The 18791-nt window shown below is 36.9% G+C and overlaps 1 protein-coding gene across 2 annotated transcripts in view; it reads left to right on the forward strand.

The window, feature by feature from the left end:
* Positions 1–18791, forward strand: part of CAMKMT (calmodulin-lysine N-methyltransferase) — a 194692-nt gene that overhangs the window by 135733 nt on the left and 40168 nt on the right. For both annotated transcript variants that reach the window (XM_010706776.4, XM_031552384.2), the window contains exons 4-5: positions 15513–15573; positions 18664–18718. In XM_010706776.4, coding sequence (XP_010705078.2) covers positions 15513–15573; positions 18664–18718 — 116 coding nt within the window. The remainder of the gene's footprint in view (positions 1–15512; positions 15574–18663; positions 18719–18791) is intronic.

The following is an 18791-nucleotide window of genomic DNA, read 5'->3' on the forward strand; positions in this document are numbered from 1 at the left end:
TCTTGTTAAACTCAGAAATAATAATCCTTGTTGCTTATGGAATTAAACACGATAACATTGAGAGAATATTTATGAACATCTACTTGGTCCAGATATTTTTACTGTGACTCCAGCGTATAATATCATGGAAAATGAGGTGCCTTCTGCTCTTCTGTCAGTGTTAAGGCTTCAAGGTCCAATTGAGTCTCAAACTAAGAAAGAAAACAAAAAACAAAAAAAAACAACCAGCAATAACAACAACAAAACAATTGAAGATGTCTCATACCTATGGCAACCATGTTTGCTGTGAATTGTTGTTTTTAAGGAAAAAAAAAATGAAAGGAAAAAAATAAAAGGAAAAGAAAGATTATCTTTTTCTGATTTCTTTTTACAGTAACTTTTGGGGAAAATATGTCATCTTATGAACTCCAGATTTAACTTTATAGTAGATCAGTCTTCCTTACCAAATGAATTGTAATTTTCTGAACCAACTCTTCCACTTGAGGCAAATCCTTATGGGAAGAGGTAATTTTCCTGTTTATCTTAATTGATATGCTCCCTAAATTTCAATCCATACATTAACTTGACCTAGATTATGCAGCCTCATTGATAAAATAAGGGTTACCCAGCCAAGTTCCATGCATGGTTAATAGTTTTTCCTGTGTTTGTAGCAATCATCAACTATCTTACTGGGTTAATCTTAACATTTGAGCCACTGAGTTATATAGCTTCTAATCAGCATTTATTGGATGAAAATTAGAATACATTTTTTCTGATTTTAGCTTCAGGTGACTACTGACTTTAACTTACAGCAAACAGTAAGTTCATGTGTTAGAAATTAATTCTCATGGCTGCAGAAGGTTGAGCAGTCTTGCAAGTAGGAGAGGACTTCATGCTCCAGGCATTTTTGTCCTGTACAATGAAGTTGTTAGAAAATGACTACAGTACACTGGGAAAATCTAGCTCTGCTGTTATTGTTGGTAATGCTCACAGTTGATTTGTAGTAAAATGCAAGTCACTCCAGTCTGTGAATACATATCTGACTGCACAGGATGATAATTGCTCTGCCTGCACTTTCTTTGGCGCCTACTTATCTCAGCTGCAATGATTGATAAAAATATATTCGTACTGATGTTGAACACTTCTAAATTATATAATGATTTTTGTATTATTTCGCATTTACTCTGAAGAAAGTTCATGCTAAATTGAGTTTCAGTGCTTTCAGTATCTTTATTAATCAGAATAGGAAAAGTATGGTATGTTTCCCCTTCTTGCACAAGATCGATTTTTAAAGCAAGACTTCCTTTTTCTTTTTGTGGAATGATGCAGAGAGTTACGGATGAGGATATCAAGTAACTGACTTCAAACAGAACACAAATTCACTAAAGTGAAAATGATTGTGATAGTTTTCTAATTTCCCCCACAGTGTATGTAAAACTGACTTTTAAAGTGTTTAGTGGATAATGGATCATGTAAGGTCAGTACTAGCCATAGCTGTTATGGCTATTATTTTCTCCTTTCATGGGAGGGTGCTCAGCAAAATGAGATTGTCACGCTCTTTTTTTTTTGAGAGGACAGCGACAGACAGTTAAAAGCCTCTTCATGTAAGGATGTTATTTCATAAAGACACCAGCACTGGATTATCCCCTTCACTTTAAACTTCTGCCAGCTTGTACAAAGAGATAAAACAAAATAGCCCCAATCCCAGGGGTGGAGAAGTGCTGGCCAGATCTGCCCATGTCCACAGCTTTCATTTTGATTAGTCACATGTGAGGAAAATTCACTTAGGCTGAGAGGTAAATTTAATACCAGTTATGCCCATGCTGTTCATATCACAACCATTTTCACATGATGCCACTTAATTCCCTAAGAAGCAGAAAGGTAAATCGGTGGCTGGCCAGCTAAGGTGTCATAATGCATTAGGACCAGGGCTCGCTGCAGGGGATAATGGTTCTGATTGCTGTTGACTCATGTCTCCACCAACTGCCTCATGTAAAATAAGTGACATTTAAAAGGCATCAAGATGTGAGAAGAGGTTAAAAAAAAAGAAGAAAAAAATCAGAAGAAGAAAAAGCAGAGTACTAAACTTGCCACTTGAACATAAAGTCCCTTTTTCACCCTAAGTGGTATAAAAATGATAACTCGACATGCCATAGGTGACCTGCACTGCGCTTTGAACTTCCTGTCTTGTGTTTTTAGAGAAAATCTGTAAAATTGCTTCTGGGAACTGCTCCAACATGTTATCATTTATTTCCCATTTAATTTTTTTTTACTTTTATTTTTTTGCCCTCGGATATCAGTCTATTCATCTTTTGAAAAGCTTAAGGCTGAATCAAGTTAGGCAACGGTATACAACAAGAGGCAGCCTAGTCTCTGAAGGCCCATTTAAGTCTATTTTTATAAAGAGAATCAAATTCCAGTTTACAGTAAGCATATGCTTCAGTTGACATCTGTTTCTAAGACTTGGATGCTTTGTTTGCATAACAGGCACCAATAAATGGCCTTGTTTTAAGTCTGCTCACTCAGTTGTATTTGGGTTGTTCAGCTGGGGATTTGAGTTGCAGCTGATCCCCTACCGCTCGTAGCAGATACGAAAGAGAAGAAAAAGAATCTAAGGAAACCAGTCTTATTTATTTGTGCAGATTTCAACGTTCTCAGTGAACCACTTTCCTTTTGTTACACGACCACTAAATTCTTGTTTGCCCAAGCAGAGAAGTGTTTCAAAGTATCAAATTAAAGATAATAAAAAAGGGTGGTGTTTTGGTTTTGTTTTTTTTTTTCCAAATGTTTTATTTAATAGCTCTTGTATCTTACTCAGCTGACAAAGCCTGGTATTGTGGAGAACATGTAATGTTGGGAATTAAAGGGATGATATGTGTAAGAAATGCATTTGTTTTGGCAACATGTAATTACACAGTATAGTAAGTGTTTGTGTTTTTTTTTTAATATGGCGTTTTCTTTAAATCACAATGCCCCGCTAATTATGCGGTCTAAAATATACAGTAAATAAAATTTAATGACATCTGCTTTTGTGGTCAAAAATTCTGGACTCCTAAAGGAAAAATACAGAAGTCTGTATGTTGCATCTCTAGCTTTCAGAAGGTAAGCTCTCTGTGAGAAGATGCATTCTGTTGCAATTATTTGATGTTTCTCTGATATCTATAATATAATTTAAATGCATTTCTGCTAAAACTAGAAAATGCCTATAAAGAGGACAAAAACATATTAGTAGTATCACAGCTGTATAATTACTTAGCTTAATAACTACTGTGGTGGTTTTTTTTAAAGCAATAATATCAGCAGTGATTCCTTTTAGTATTTTGAACTTCTCCCCCTGTAAATTATTGTAAGTGCTCTCTAGTAGTTTACAGAATATGTAACATATTTCAAGTGGATTTACTTATCAACTTTTTTTTCTGATGGTACCAACAGCAGTAGTATGAAATATATCTACTCCATTTACTCTTATCCATTGCACCTACTTTCTTTTTCCCTTTAATTTTTATATATGGTAAAAATTTCATTGAAGAGAGATTTTAGATGACAGGACTGTAATTTTAAACCCAATAGAAGAGGTGTAAGCAATTTGAGCTTAGCTGAAGCATAATCTTAGGTTGTCAAGAAGAAACCCATTCTCCCTATGCTAATCAATCAGTATATCAACCGACCAATCATCTCCTCAGCTTAGCATATATCCTAAGGTTTGATATATCTATTAACTGCCCATCATGCAGCTGGTCTCTGGTTGATGAGATTCCCCCTATCTTGGCATTTGGAGGCAGACAACTGAGCTATCACAGCCTCAGATAAATACTAAAGTGGAGATTTCAATCCTGCTTCTGATAGCAAAGACAATCCAGGAATATAGGACATATTTTCAGTACAGAACACACAGAGAATTACATTTTCAACAGTGTTTTATATTTGAAAATTGCATATATTTCATTATCTCTTCTTTGTCCACCCCCGCCCTTCCCCAGAAATAACAGGAAATTACTCTTATATTGTGACTAAAACTCTTGAAAGGGAAAAAGAGCAACAGGAATGTTCTACAGTTTGTTGTTAACTGCTGATTACTGTAGTGGAGACACACATCTACTTTGAAAAAGGTGGTTTTCCTCATTATTATATTGTTATTACTTTACTGATGGAGAACTATATTAAAATAGCATTACAGCATACATTGTCCTTAAGGAAAAAGTTTGAATTTCAAAAGATTGTACACTTATTTCTCCAACTTGAAAGTCTGAGCTCAAATGTCATTAAGAAAAAACATAGTCTAGCTATTTAATTGTCTACCTGCTTTATCAGAATTCACTGCGAAGAGAAATGCTGTAGAAAGTGATGATCTTTGCAGTTAGTAAAAATCAGTATTTGCCTTAAAGAATAATGGGGTTTAAGTGATATACTGTAAAACTTTGCTTTTATCAGAAGAGGGATGGCCAGCAGGGGCAGGGAGGTGATTGTCCCTCTTTGCTCTGCCCTTGTGAGACCCAATCTGGAGTGCTGCATCCAGGAATGGGGCCCGCAATACGGGAAAGATGTGGAGCTGTTGGAGAGGGTCCAGAGGAGGGCCACAAGGATGATCAGAGGGCTGGAGCACCTCTCTTATGAAGACAGGCTGAGGGAGCTAGGCTTGTTCAGGCTGTAGAAGAAGATGCAAAGAGACAAGGGGATTATAAAAAGGGGGGAATCAACTTTTTACTTGGGTACTTAGTGATAGGACAGGGGGGATGGTTTTAAGCTCAAGGAGGAAAGGTCTAGATTGGATGTCAGGGGGAAGTTCTTTACAGAGAGAGTAGTAAGGTGCTGGAACAGGCTGCCCAGAGAGGCTGTGGATGTCTCGTCCGTGGAGGTGTTGAAGACCGGGTTGGATGGGGCCTTGGGCAGCCTGATCTAGTACCAGATCTGGAGGTTGGTGGCTTTGCCTGTGGCAGGGGGGTTGGAACTAGATGATCCTTGGGGTCTCTTCCAACCCAAGCTATCCTATGATTCTATGATTTGCTTCTCCCTAGAGAGAATCTTAGTGTCACCAAGGGTCTGTGGTCACTACAGAGTTGAGCATGAGGGAAAAATTCCAGTACTGAAGCTATGGTGTCAAAAGATGGGGCCCAGTTTCTATGCCGGTGCGTGACTGAACAATTCCAGAAGTCAGTAATCATGCACTCACTTTCAGAATCTGATAAACTTCATTTGAAGACCTACCAAGAAAAGATCTAAAGATGTTATTATGAGGTTAGCTCATAAGCCTTTTCCTGCCTTTATGTAATTAAATCGGGTATAGTGATTTGCTTATTTTTCCTTTGTTTTGTGACTCAATTCACTAGATCATCTGAGATAGATTCTTTGTCAAATGTAATAAGTTCATAGGCTATGTGTCTCAGTTAAAATATGTTATTCTTGACCTTAGAGCACTTCTGTCTCAGAGTGTAAAAGAATATATGTGTACAGCTCTACAGTATTTTTCAGATGAATTCTTGGAGCACCTGTGCTGCTCCTTTACATTATTTATGCCTTGTGAAATAAGGATGTGGCCAGTTGGATCATAGTTTATTACAGTAACATGGGAAATGTGAAAGTATCAGGAAAGAGTAGTTGTTTGTATTTCAGACTACTTTGGAGACTAAATTCTACTAATCATTTTTGCATTCTCCCTTACCATAGTCCACTGAGACACTGATTTCTTGAGGAAGATACCCTTGGACTGAAATCTAAGTGATCCAAAGCAGTAATACTAGCGTATACTAATACAATGAAGGCTAGTTAGTTTCTCAGAAAGACCTTATCAATTGCATTTTTCAAATTCAGGATTGCTTCAGTAGCTGGGATATACTGCCATAGCTTAATTGTCAATGAAGTTACACTTCATAATACCAGCTGAAGATCTGGCCCGTTGTATTTAGTGCTAATGAAAGGTGTCACATCAACGGCATTGCATTTTGAAAGTTGTTCAAGCAAAAACCAGTCATAAACAAGAGAACTGTAAGTTCTCTTGTAATGATCTATAAATCTGTGTCAAACCTGACTTGGAAGGATCTGTAAAGATCTTTATGCTTATTTGGCCTTTCAGATAAACTCCATCTATTTCCCCTCTTTATAAATAACATTTGCTTTAACACAATCCGATGCAACATAGTTGCATCTGGGTCTGCAAGTAGATAAGGTGTCTGAAAGGGACTCATCCTTTTGCAGGGAACTCAAGAGAAAAGCTCTGTACCAACCAAATTTATTGTAAGAGATGATAACAAGGCCAAGGTTTAGTACTGTAAGTTTTGAGGCACCTGATGCAGGACGATTGTCAATACTAGAAAAATTGCACATAAGACTACTTGAAGACATCTACAGGGAAGGAATCGAGGCTCATGAAATCTCATGATCTAATGATTTCATTTAAGAGTATGTGAGATGCATATTAGTTGCCAGTTAATTAAGTTCCAAGAATAGTTCTGTTAGAGATGGACCAAAGCCTTCAAACTGAAGTCTGCACACAGTTATTATTTCCACTTGCACACAATTAACAACTCCTGGCAGCACAGGACAGATGCTTTGCTAGTGGTTTGGTGAAGTAAGTAGAATGACAGTTTGTTAAAGCAGAAACATAATGAATTAGAAGCTACTAGGACCACAAATGTATCATTTTCATTTATTTAATTTGGTTATAAATAAATTAATAAAATAGACCCTCACAAATATGAGAGAAATCCAAAATTCAGACATCAATTCTGTAAGTCCAAGCTTTCATGTTCTGTATCAAGTACTTGAGAATGGTAAACAGTATTAGTGACTAGAGTTAATCTATAACCTATCCTTCTGTGACTTATCTTTAAAATAGATAAATAAATAAATAAATTCCTCATTTCCTCTCTTCATCTACAGACAGAAGTGAATTTTGTATATTCTAGTTGACTAGACAGGGGCACAAGCCTACAGCTGAAGTAAGATGAATTATGAGACACTGCAAATACTGATCATAAAAACAGTTATTCTATACATTTGGAATAACCAACTATTTATTTGGACGTAATTCTTTGAAGTCTTCCTTTCAGAATAACTTTTTGTTTTGAAGCAAATAAATATGCATGTACTCAAAATTTGGTGCAGCATATTTAAGTGATTCAGTTCAAGTATCATTGAATATTCTTTTCCTACAGTTCCTCAAACCAAATCAGATATTATGAAAGCCCAGTGACTAATCCTAAATTCAGGTGTACTACCACTCAGGCTAGGAAGATTGCTAGTTGATCATGCTAAGATGCTTCCTTATCCATTATTGGATCTGAAAAAGAGGAGGATTAAGAATTATCTGACTTCTCAGTTAATGTGCAAATCATCTAAAAGCTCAGCTTAGAAAGGTCTTAGAAAGCAGAACAGCACTAAAATAATAATGTCCTAAGAATTTTTAATAATATAAATGTGCCATATCACATTTTTAGAGGGAAAATAGAGTTCTGTGATTTGTATCTCAGATGGTCTTGTATCCCTCTCTTCCTGTTTTTGTAATTACACATGAACTATAGGCAACTGTAACTATTCTTAATGTTTTGGTTTTTTTTAATTGCAATTGGGAGTTGTCACCTGGGACAAAATCATACCAATGAAACTTACTAAAAATTATGTTTCTTTCAAGTGAAAATAGAAAACATGTTGATAGCTGTCTTTGTAAATGAGCATTAATATATATATTTAATTAAGCACAAGGAAAGGAAAAGTGTGTCTCAGAAAATATAATTGTGTCTAATGATCTTTGCAGGTTTTTTTATGTGAGTATTGTTTCTAATATCTTTCTTTGCTTTTGGCTATGGTGATAAAAACCTTCATTGCAAATATTCAAATGCTGTTTTTCTTTATTTTCAAGGCACAGGAGAGTCTGGGAACCTGAAGGCGTCTCTTAATGATCCATCTTTGCATTTTTAGGCTAGTTCTGCTGTTTGCTATAGTAATATTTGTTTTATCATTTCTATCATTCCACTATGTATACTTGCCTTTCAAAATCAGTGAAAAGTATTTAAAAAGAGAAGAGAAAATGCTAGTATTTCAAAACCCTATTATAATGCATTTTCAAATATGTCAGACACATCTTTGTTAAAATTAAACCAAGGATTGGTTTTGAGCGAATAGCCCTATATCCTTACAGATGCTGTGGATGGATGCATCTAAGCTGCTTATTATATTGATGGGTTTTGCTGCTCTGCAGCAAATGAAAACAGGCAGCTGCTTCCTCCATCAAAGCAAAAAGCAGCCTGAGTTTTTATTAAACGAGTGTTCATTTCTTCTATTGCCAAAATTCTTACACAAAACAAAAGAGCAGTTTTCGCACATTATTGCTTAACTAGACATGAACAACTGACAGCAAGTGATAAGCCTGTCTGCTTTTCACAACTGGTAATCATTTTTGGAATAGATGTTTTAATATAGTTGAATGTAAAATTTTGTAATTTACATCTACAATAGTACATAAATTTATAGATCCAGGGTTTTCTTTTTTTTTTTTTTTTTTTTTTCAGGAGAATGAAGGCTTTAATCACAAAAGGTTTGTTCCAGTGTTGTTTAATTTTTAATAACTATTTGAAAACTAGGTAAAAAAAACACACAACACAATCAAATTCATTCATTTGAAAAAAGGATGGTAAAGACAATCATACAAGTAGATTTGTACAGCTTGCCAATTTTTCTTATGGAAGAGGTATGTATACGTATACAGCTTTGACTTCTTACTGTATTTCCACATCAGTTCCACCGAGCCTCTTAAGTTTTGCACTCTAAAAGAAATTTGCAGATTGCAAACCATCATGTTTCCCTCCTAGTCATGAATAATAATGAGAATGAAAGTGAGAGATACAGTGCTGAGGCCATTTTGCCTGGGCTGAAGATCTCAGCCTGTGCTTATACATATTTTCCAATGATCTGAATATCATAAATTCTGTTTTAGATTAAAAGAGAGGCATGAGTTTCTGTAAAAAGCATGTGCATAGAAAAAAATGGTGAGATGTATTTCTCTTTTTATCTTCTATTTCTTCTAGTGTTCTTGTACTCACTTATAGCAATCCTGCTGTGGAAAAGTAAGCTAGCCATTCTCCCTATAAAAATTTTTCCTCTTCACATGTGTTAGTATCAGGCACAGTAAGACTAAGGTGCTACTGCTAAGGCTGTTAAGTACTTTTGTATACACTGTATGTGTTTTTCACTGAAGTTGTTCATTTCTAAATGCACTCAAGATTAATTTCAGTATTCAGAGTCTCAGATTAGACAATTGGACTTTCAAATCTGGTCAGCTCTTACATTAATACTTGAAGTGGCCAAGTGTCCAGGAGGGCACAATGTTCTCTAGTTCCTCTTGAAAATCTGCTCCCAGACTGAATTTTGACCTCTGTTGGAGAATAGTTTTATAATTATGTGCACACTCTGTGCAACCAATTTAGTGAAACTGACCCTTCTTTTATCTGCTTGTGCTGTAGATGGATATAAATGTAAACATGAGAATACGAGTTTGAAAATAGGATTTCTCTGTACTGCAGACTCAATAAGAAGGGGTTTTTTTAGTGTTTTTTATTATTTTTTCCTCACATCAATTCTCTTTATTTCTTTATTTGTCTAAAGTGACTGAATACTTGTCATTATAATACTATGAAAGCCATTTTCTGTGGAAGGGTTTCACTTTCCTGTACATGAATTTTAAGGCAGCTAAAAACCCGAACATTTATGGTAATAGTGCCTTGTTATGTGTGTTTGGGTTTTTTTAAAATTAAATACACCTTAGGTGGGATCTTAGGTAACACGGATTGATGATATCCTTTCGTTTGTGTCAGATTTTGTGTGCTAAGTGAGTGAAAATAAGTCCTGCTTGTCTATACTGAGCAACATTTTTGATAGCTTTTTTGCACTGATTTGGTATTTGATGTATGGAATTTGATGAAAGTTGAGAGCTGGAAGTGTTTTTGAGAACTAATCGTGTAACATAAACAAAATACAGCAATGCAGTTAATTACATGCTCTCTACTCAAGCAGTTACCCAAATTAGGACAGTCATGCTCTGCATTACTAGCAAGGTATATTTGGCAGACATATGCTATGCATCTACTCTTTCTTAGTCTTAATAGTACTATCCACAACTTTGTCATTTTTCTTTCACTTGAAAGTGAATTCTTGTGCTTCGTTAATACAACAGTTCATAATATTTGTTAGAGCCTTGTTTTGACTTTTTCTCCAAATTGCTGTGCTATAGAACCTTGATTTTTACTTGTTCTCTCACTTTTCTAAGACCTCCAGCAGATGTACTGTGCTTCTGGCTGTGCTCAGTGGTGCTGATGCACAAAAAACTAACCAGAAGGAAATTGTCAAACTTACCTTCCCTTGTGACCAAAAAATAAGGCATAATTAATAGAAAACAAGATTTCACGCAGTGAAATTAAAGTGATAACTGTGCTAACAATACTAGTTTCTGCCCTCCACCAATGATATATCTTTCATAAAGTCAGTAAACCTTCATTGTTCAGTAAAATTGCTGCTGTTTGGTTTGAGACATTATTAATCTCTTTGCCTCTTTTGCTTTTTTTCCTCCCAATTTGGTGACTATTAAAGCAGGCATGCTGATTTCATGTAGCCCACAATTAGGACATATGAGAAAGATGTATTTGAGGATATTAAACTGGGGAAGATGGTTGATTTTTACAATGTAAACTGCCCTTGCATTTAAGGGTTAATATTTACTGGAAACTTCAAGTTACTGTGGTGGTGTCACACAACTGAAAAGTGCAAATAAAAAATAAAGATTGATAAAGTAATGTTTTTAGTTCAGATGTCTTTGTATGTGGCTGTGTGAAGTGCTAGGAAAAAGTGATAAAGAAAACTTGCCATTTGGCTTGGCTTGGAAAGAAACCTTGTTAATCTCCTAGTACAAGTGAGGCATTTGAAGGACAGCTTTATACCTTCTACTCAGAGCTTCAAGGGATGGTTCACCTGTCACCTCCAGTTGTGCCTTTGTTTGCTGCCTATAGCAGTGGCAGACAGTAGAGCAGAGTTGCACTAATCTCGTGCTATGCCAATTAAAGTAATCAGCAGCTACTCTGACTTCTTTGTACCTAGGAAGCAGTGCAGAGAATGGCTCCAAAGTCAAATGTCTTCTTTTAAAAGGCAGTGTCTTAAAATTCCCAGCACTCCATCATTGCTGAACGTTTTCTGCTAGTATGCCGTACTTTAAGAACTTTACATCAGATACCAGTATTTGCTATCCAAATATATGGTGGCATTCTTTAAAATTTGTGTTAAAGCCACAGATGAGAAACAGTAATTATTTTTTTAATTATTGGAGAGTTTATTTTTAGAACAAAATTTTCCCACAGAGGATTCAGCATTTCAAAATGGCAGTAGATTGGAATAGAACAGGAAAATAACAGATTTTTTGTTACTTTGGAGAAGTGATGCTCCATCTGATGGTTACACAAAGTATTTTGAGAGGGGAGTCTGTATGTTATTTATTCACTGTGATCTGAAGTTTAGTTTGAAGAACAGGTTTGGAGAAACCTGGTTTATGCATTCTTAGCACTACTGTGCTTTTTTTATTTTTTATTTTTTAATGTGTTTTTTCTCTGTGGGAAAAGTTTGGGTGTGGATTTTTTTTTTGGTTTTTTTTTTGTTAAATCATACCTCAAGGATTTTGGATGAGTCAGGCATTATTGTTGACCTTCCCAGAATTTAATTCAGTATATTTAAGTAACTTAATCTGTCTCTGTCTCCCACTGTGGTTCCTAACCTGAAGAATTTGAACAATAGAAATTCACTATGTCATCAAATTCTTGCGAGGTAAAATCCATTCCTGTGGTGAGATGTTATAATGTGGTGATAAGTGCTGTAGAAACGCATTTTGTATGTGTCTGTATATATAACATTTCGTCATCTGGCATAATGCTATTTAGTGCTAATGTCTTTCTAGCATTACCACTGCAGTGTTGTCACAGAGCTGTCTGGAAGTATAGACTTCATGGGCTTTATGGCACATTTACAAATGGGATGGTAAACACTTTGTGGAGCAGTGGATCCATCCTAACAGTGAAAGGTTACCTGCTGAGACATGAACTGCTGCAGGCATCATCACAATCCTTCTTGAAGTCATCCTAAATTCCAACACAAATTAGTTCTTTTTATTTGTTTCAATACATATTCCAGTGCTTTTTGGCAATCCTCCTCTGTTTTCTCGTCATGGTTTTCAGGGTGATAAATACCTTCAAAAATGCCAGCAAATTGGTGTGAAACATTTATTTTTGCTAAATGAAACTCTTGGTTTGCTCTGTTTCCTTTTACAGGAAGATCTGTTGCCTTGCTGTCTAGGTCTTTTAGTATATTTATAGCTTTTTAGATTCATATGCCATTTGGGGGTCTTTTGATATTCTTTTGCCTATACAAGTGTAAATGATTGACCATTGTGTGTAAGTAATTGCACACGCAAATAGGTACCCATCCAATGTTGTGTATTTATAATCAAATTCACAATTCAAATTGGCAACAATTTTATTTTAGATATCAAATAATTATTGTATACTGTTATTAATACATGTATTATATTAAAATTTCACAGGGAACTTAATTCATGTATGCATATCGGTATGTGTTTGCAGGAAACAAATTATGCTTTTAAAACTTTGCGGTAGCTTTTAACTCAGGAATTGCTGTATTTCTGAATTACAGCTGAGCATTTTCAACAGAAGTAGAACTATCTTATACTTCAAAATGTAGGTCATTGTACTGGTAAATGTAGGTCAGAGTGAAGGGGAAGAAGGCAGCATGCAAACTCCTCCACGTTCATCTTTAAGCTTATCCTTGTTTTGAAGGCAAAGAGGCTTACCTACCTGTTCAAGCACGAGAAGCTTTTCCTTTTGCTAAAATTAACACAGGTATTCTTGCTGTTGGCATCTTGGCTTAGCTGGATGCGCTGCGTGCTTCCACACTTGAGACCTGTGCTTGTGAAAGAACTTCTGACTGCCTCTTCTTTAGCTGCCAGCTGAGGTGATACCTTCTTTCCTGTGGAGTGGGGAAGAGCCATGTATGTTACCAGCCTTAAGAAGAGCACTGTCTTTCCCTTCTCTCAGCACAGAGCTATCTGATATTCCTGCAGTTTCAGCCAGTATCAACATTGTAATGGTAGCAGGGGAAAGAACAGTGACCCCTCATAAAAGATTCAGTGACACCATTTAAAGCGCCCTTTTAATAATAACCATAGAAAAGTGAGAAACATTTGACTGAGTGCACTGAAAACTCTGATGTTGAAGTATTTTGCTGCATTTGACAAGTATTTTGATAAATCCACTCAGGCTAAAAGTTTACTGAGTTTATTTCTTTTATTTTATATTGTGTGTGTGTGAGATATGTAGCATTATAAATGTTATTAAATTAGCCATGTCTTCACTAAATATTTTTAAAAATACCACTTTTATTACACCAGTCATTGCAAACTGAAACATTCTTTATGCTGTACACTAAAATATTTAAACAGTTATTATATTTATTGCAAAATCTGTCATGTTAGCATATTGCAATGCTCAAAAGCATTGAATTGCTCAAAAGAGAGATGGAAAATCCTGTACAATTCTTAGTGTATGTTTCACTGAAGAATGGGTAATCGTGTGTGAATATTTTATTTTAACCCTTAGCAGTCCAAACAAAATAGCACATTCTTTAATATCTAATCAGCCTAACCAGTAAGAAGCAGGACGCATAACATTTCTTTAGTGTTTTTATCATACATACAAATTGTCAGTCTAGTTTATTTTGTTGGTTTTGTGTGTTGTTTGTTTTGTAACCTGTAAGATCTTTGTCGTAAAAAAGTCACATGCAAAGTTTTGGCCAAATTCTGCCTAAGCTTTTACTTGACTTGCACGCAGACAACACATTCATAAATTTTAATCATTTTTCACTGCGAGTAAGGGTAGGTCAGAATATTTATTGGGTGGACAGGAAGGATTATGTATTTGAGGGTTACCATCAAGCTGTAAGTGATTTAAAAGGAAGACAATTTTTCTCCCAAACTTCTGCTTCCATTAAATATGCCATGATGTTTTAAAGTCTTTGGAGAAGAAACAATTACAAAAAATAGTCTAAAGAGAGGAAGCTACATGGAATTCAATTTGCCTGCCTGGAAACACCTAAAGAATGCTCCCAAATGTCTGTTTTTAAGTTTACTGAAACCACTGAAGTGTCTACAGTTTATAATACTAAGTCAGGCTTCTGTCATAGTAATTTGTAATGCTATGTGTGGTGGGGGGAGGCTAACCCCAGTTTTGACCTGTGGATAGACGTGAAGCGTGTTTTCTCATTGCTAAGCAACGACAGATGGAAAACACATACAACTGTAATTTGGCTGCCTATGCCTTTGATTCATCCTCCCTTAAATCCAGGAGCCTATCTCAAGTGCCTGAATGTGAGCCTCTTTTCCCTAGGCTCCTCCAGCAATACAGACAGATGCCTGCAGGAGAGCATTGGGCCTGCAGGATTGCATTCCCAGTCCATGGGCTGCTGTGCTTGAGTTAGATTATTCCTGTTAGGTGGGAAACTGGCCCAAAGTAACAGCGAGTTTCTTGAGTGACTGTTGTTGAGGGCGTAAATTTGCATGGGTGCCTCTCAATATGTGACAGGGTTGGAAGCGACCGCTGCAAGTTCTGTGCTGGAAACTTACAAAGTCACAAACAGGATGAAGTAGGTGAAAAAATCAGGATTGCTCCTGGCTACTCCCCTATGGAAACTGGAGGGTCTCAAATGGAAAGTGCAAAACAAGAGAGAGGAGATGTTTATTTACACAGTGCAGTAAAACTGCGGTGCTTTCTGCCATGGGTCATTGTAGCCAAAGAAGATTTGCATAAATCCAAAGGACAACCAGAAAAATCTTTTGGGGGGTATGAAACAGAACTTAGGAGTTGTGCCTCAACAGACTGCCAAGGAGGAGAGGAGAGATGATGAAGAATTGTGCTGTGTTCTTGTATTAGTCACATGATCATCCTTAGCATGTTTCTTAGGGTCAGACTGAAGCTAACGATAGCTAAGAGCCCTCCCCAAGAAAAGATGCAAAATGAAAAGGAGCTAGGCAGAAATGATATGACTAGAGAGGTTAACTGACAAAGAAGTTAGTCTCCTCTGTTAGAGACAGGCTACAAGGCAAGATGGACCTGGAATCTGGACTGATAATAGCAGTTTGATGTTCATGCGAATGACTAAATATCAGAATTCTTCTTTTTAGAATTAAAGTGTATGTAACTTTTAAAGTCTTGACTGTAATACATATTTGTATGCTTGTATATTTGTGTGTGGGAGTATATCTGTATGAAGTAAATTTCTCTTTCTCTTAGGATGAAGTCTATGAAATCTTCAGCTCGAGCGCTTAGAATCAGAAATGTGCCATTAAAAATTACATTTGTTTTATTCCATGGTACTGTGGCAAGTTCGAAAAATGAAACAATTGGTAAAGATCTGCAAATGGTGGTACATGTCAAATTACTTTAGACAAAGAAACATTTATTCTAAGAATGTGAATGTCTTTTGTTTTATAGGTCTCTGGCCATCTGAAGAAGTGCTGGCTTACTACTGCCTAAAGCACAGAGAAATTTTCAGGTACAGATCTGAATATAAAAAGATATTTTCCAATCTTTTAGTTTTATTGCATCTGCATGGTAAAGATTGCTATGATTTAAGTCTTCAGATTAAATTTAAAATGTTCAAGGTGAAAGCATGTTGCTCTTAACAAAGAATTCTGAGCTGCCTTTGGGTACTAATATTGCACAGCAAGCTTTCTGCTATATGTCAAAGACTTTTGATTTCCACTCAAGGCGTTTTATTTCACTTTGATTTTTGGGAAACAAAAGTGAAGCTCCAATCGATCAGTACTGATTGTGAAGGTCAGGAAAAATGAAAGACATTCTTTAAACCAACATCTGTTGCAAAAGCAGGCAAAAAATAACCTGATAAAGCACATAATAATTCCTGCATATAGTGATGGAAGAATTTGCACTTCTATTTAAGTTTTATCCTGCAGTTCTGAATGTTCAATTTTGTTTATTTTTCCTATCTTCTGAACTTGTAGAAGACAAGCACCCAGTAGGAATGCTGAAAGATAAAACTGTCCTGCATCCACCTCCTCCCCCTTGAGTATACAGAGCTTTGCACTTAGAAATTTGTGTAGTTTCATTGTCTAGGAGCATGAATGAAGTGTAACAACACTGCATTTGCAGGCCTAAGTTGTGTTCTGAGGAAGGCTATGAGGCTAATACTAAGCAAACTAGCTTGGGTTATGCAAAATCCTACTCTCTGTGTACACTTGGTGTTGGGAAATTAGAGAAGACCAAGCTGTCTAGTCTATTAGTCCTTGCCCTTTACACCAAACCTGAGCTAATTCATTCAGTTTGCTGACTCTCACTCCACTCAGTGATCATAGAATTATAGAATCGTTTCAGTTAGAAGGGACCCTTGAAAGGCCATCTAGTCCAACTCCACTGCAATGAACAGGGACACTTATGGTTAAATGAGGTTGCTTAGAGTCCCTCGCAGCCTGACCTTGAGTGTCTCCAAGGTTGGGGCATCCACCACCTCTCTGGGCAATCTCTCTTAGTGCTTCACCACGCTGATTGTAAAGAACTTTTTCATTATATCCAGTCTAAATCTTTCTTCTTTTGAAACCATTTTCCCTTGTCCTATCACAAGGGACAAGATCTGGCTCTAAATCTTGCCCTGGTTTATACAGCCTCATTTTTGCTTCAGCATCCACCTGAATGAAACCCACCCCACCAGAGGAGGCAGCTAAGGAATGTATTTGCTTCACTTCTGCTGCTGTTGTACTATTCTTCTAGAACTTTACCACCCCAGCGCACATAGCAGCTTGTGCACTCTGTTTTCAGAGACTGTTGGCAGTAAAATTCACAGTGCTAGTCACTGAAGTGTGTTTTCCTGCCTTGGCTAACCAAACCTGCAGTGAGCATAGAGGAAATCACAGATGCAATTTCTGAGTTCCTGGGGGTTCTGCCCTACGAAGAGCACAACCAGAGCAGAGTTTCTTATTTTAATTCTCATTTATGAATGTCTGTAAAAATTGCTGATATGGGAAGTTTGCACTAGAGTGGTTTATATGTGTGAATGCGTTTGTCTGTATTATGTGTATGCAAATTTGGTTCAGAATGCACCAGAAGTCCCACACTAGATGCTTTCTTTGTTTATTTTGATAAATGAAACAAGTGTCTTGTAAATACTGTAACATACAAGCTTAGGTATATGTACATATAGATATAACATATGGCTTGGAAAATCAAAATTTATGTGAGGAAAAACCTATAATTATTCTGTCTAAACCACAAACTGCAAATTTCCTAATCTTTTTTTAATTCTCATTGGGTTTAGGTATGTCTTGTTCCTCCAAACTGTGTCCATCTTCATTCTCATTTCCATTAAATAAGACAAAGAATTTGCAAAGGAAATCTGCAGTCTCAGTGAAATAAATCTATGCTACCCAGACCGTGACTGTTAGTGTCATACAGCATAGTCCAGTGGCGTCAGTGTACAAAATATCAGTGCCTGTATTCTGGTATTGAGGTGGCATCCGAGATGCTCAGCTTAGAGTGAGTGGGGAAATGGTATATAGAAATAGATTTTAAATTATGAGTGTTTTAGAGGAGAAAGGAGCACCAAAAAGTCTGCCAAGCTGAAATTCCACTTTCTGCCAGTCAAAACTATTTCCGTGGGAACGCTTCTGGCAGCTGTAGCAGTTGCCATAGATTTAGCTGTGAAGCCGTTGTGCTCCCAAACCGAAGCCCTGCCTTGCCCTAACTGCTGCCTCACGCAGTTTCCGCGCTCGCTCAGCATCCCTTCCTTCCTCCCTCCCGCCTCCCTCCTCCCTCCCGGGGCAGGCGGGGGCTGTGGAGAACATTCTTTATGGCTCCCCCTGCAAGCCCTCATCCGGCACACTCTGTGCACCAAATTATTTTTCACTCTCACATCTTAATAACTGCCTGCTATGGTCTGAGCTAAAAGCAACCTTTTAGACCGTGTATTCACCCCTATGCTTGGGCTCAGCTCGGACTCTTGACGCTAACTTCGTTTGGTTTTCTGTGGCTTAACTGTTTGCAGTTCCTTCCTTGTTCCTAACAGTATTGTTTGTAGGTCACTTGTGGTTTTAAGTGCTAATTGAAGGATCGGATTTCTTCATGGGTAATTGTTCTGTGGTATATGGCGTGTTTTAAAACTTCTCTTTTTTAATATCGAAAGGCTTTTGAGCATAACTGTGTAGAGCAATATATAAATAATATTAATTTCTCCATTTACTTCTCTAACTGTTTTTGCAAGAATGAATGTGGATTAACATTGTTATCCTTTCCTAACAATTATCTTTCGCTACTCTAGCTAGTTTAGTTCTAAAAGACAGAGCCATTGACAAGGGAAAAAAGGGAACCTTCTCAGATTTTTCAGCTCAGCGGTGGTAATGTTGCACTGAACACTAATGAGGGAACCCCCACTGGTTTGCCTGCTTTGTGACTTTTCTATTTCATAATTATTTTTAAAACGCAAAACGACATGAGGTAGCCCAGTCATGTCTCTACAACTTCCTGGTAGCTCCGTTCTTACTGCAGATGGCAATTTGTTCTTGTAACATATATGTCTCTCTGACCGTTTTCATCTAATTTGTATGGGTTCTACCATTTCCTTTCTCTCTTTCAGGGACCTTGCTGTGTGTGAGCTAGGGGGTGGCATGACATGCTTGGCTGGGCTCATGGTAGGTCTTTTCTCAATTCCAATCCCATTCAGAGGAAGAAACAAAAGGAAAAATGTTCCAGTGCCTCCAACTG

The sequence above is a fragment of the Meleagris gallopavo genome, chromosome 2 (assembly GCF_905368555.1).
Source record: "Meleagris gallopavo chromosome 2, MGAL_WU_HG_1.1, whole genome shotgun sequence".
Taxonomy (NCBI): domain Eukaryota; kingdom Metazoa; phylum Chordata; class Aves; order Galliformes; family Phasianidae; genus Meleagris; species Meleagris gallopavo.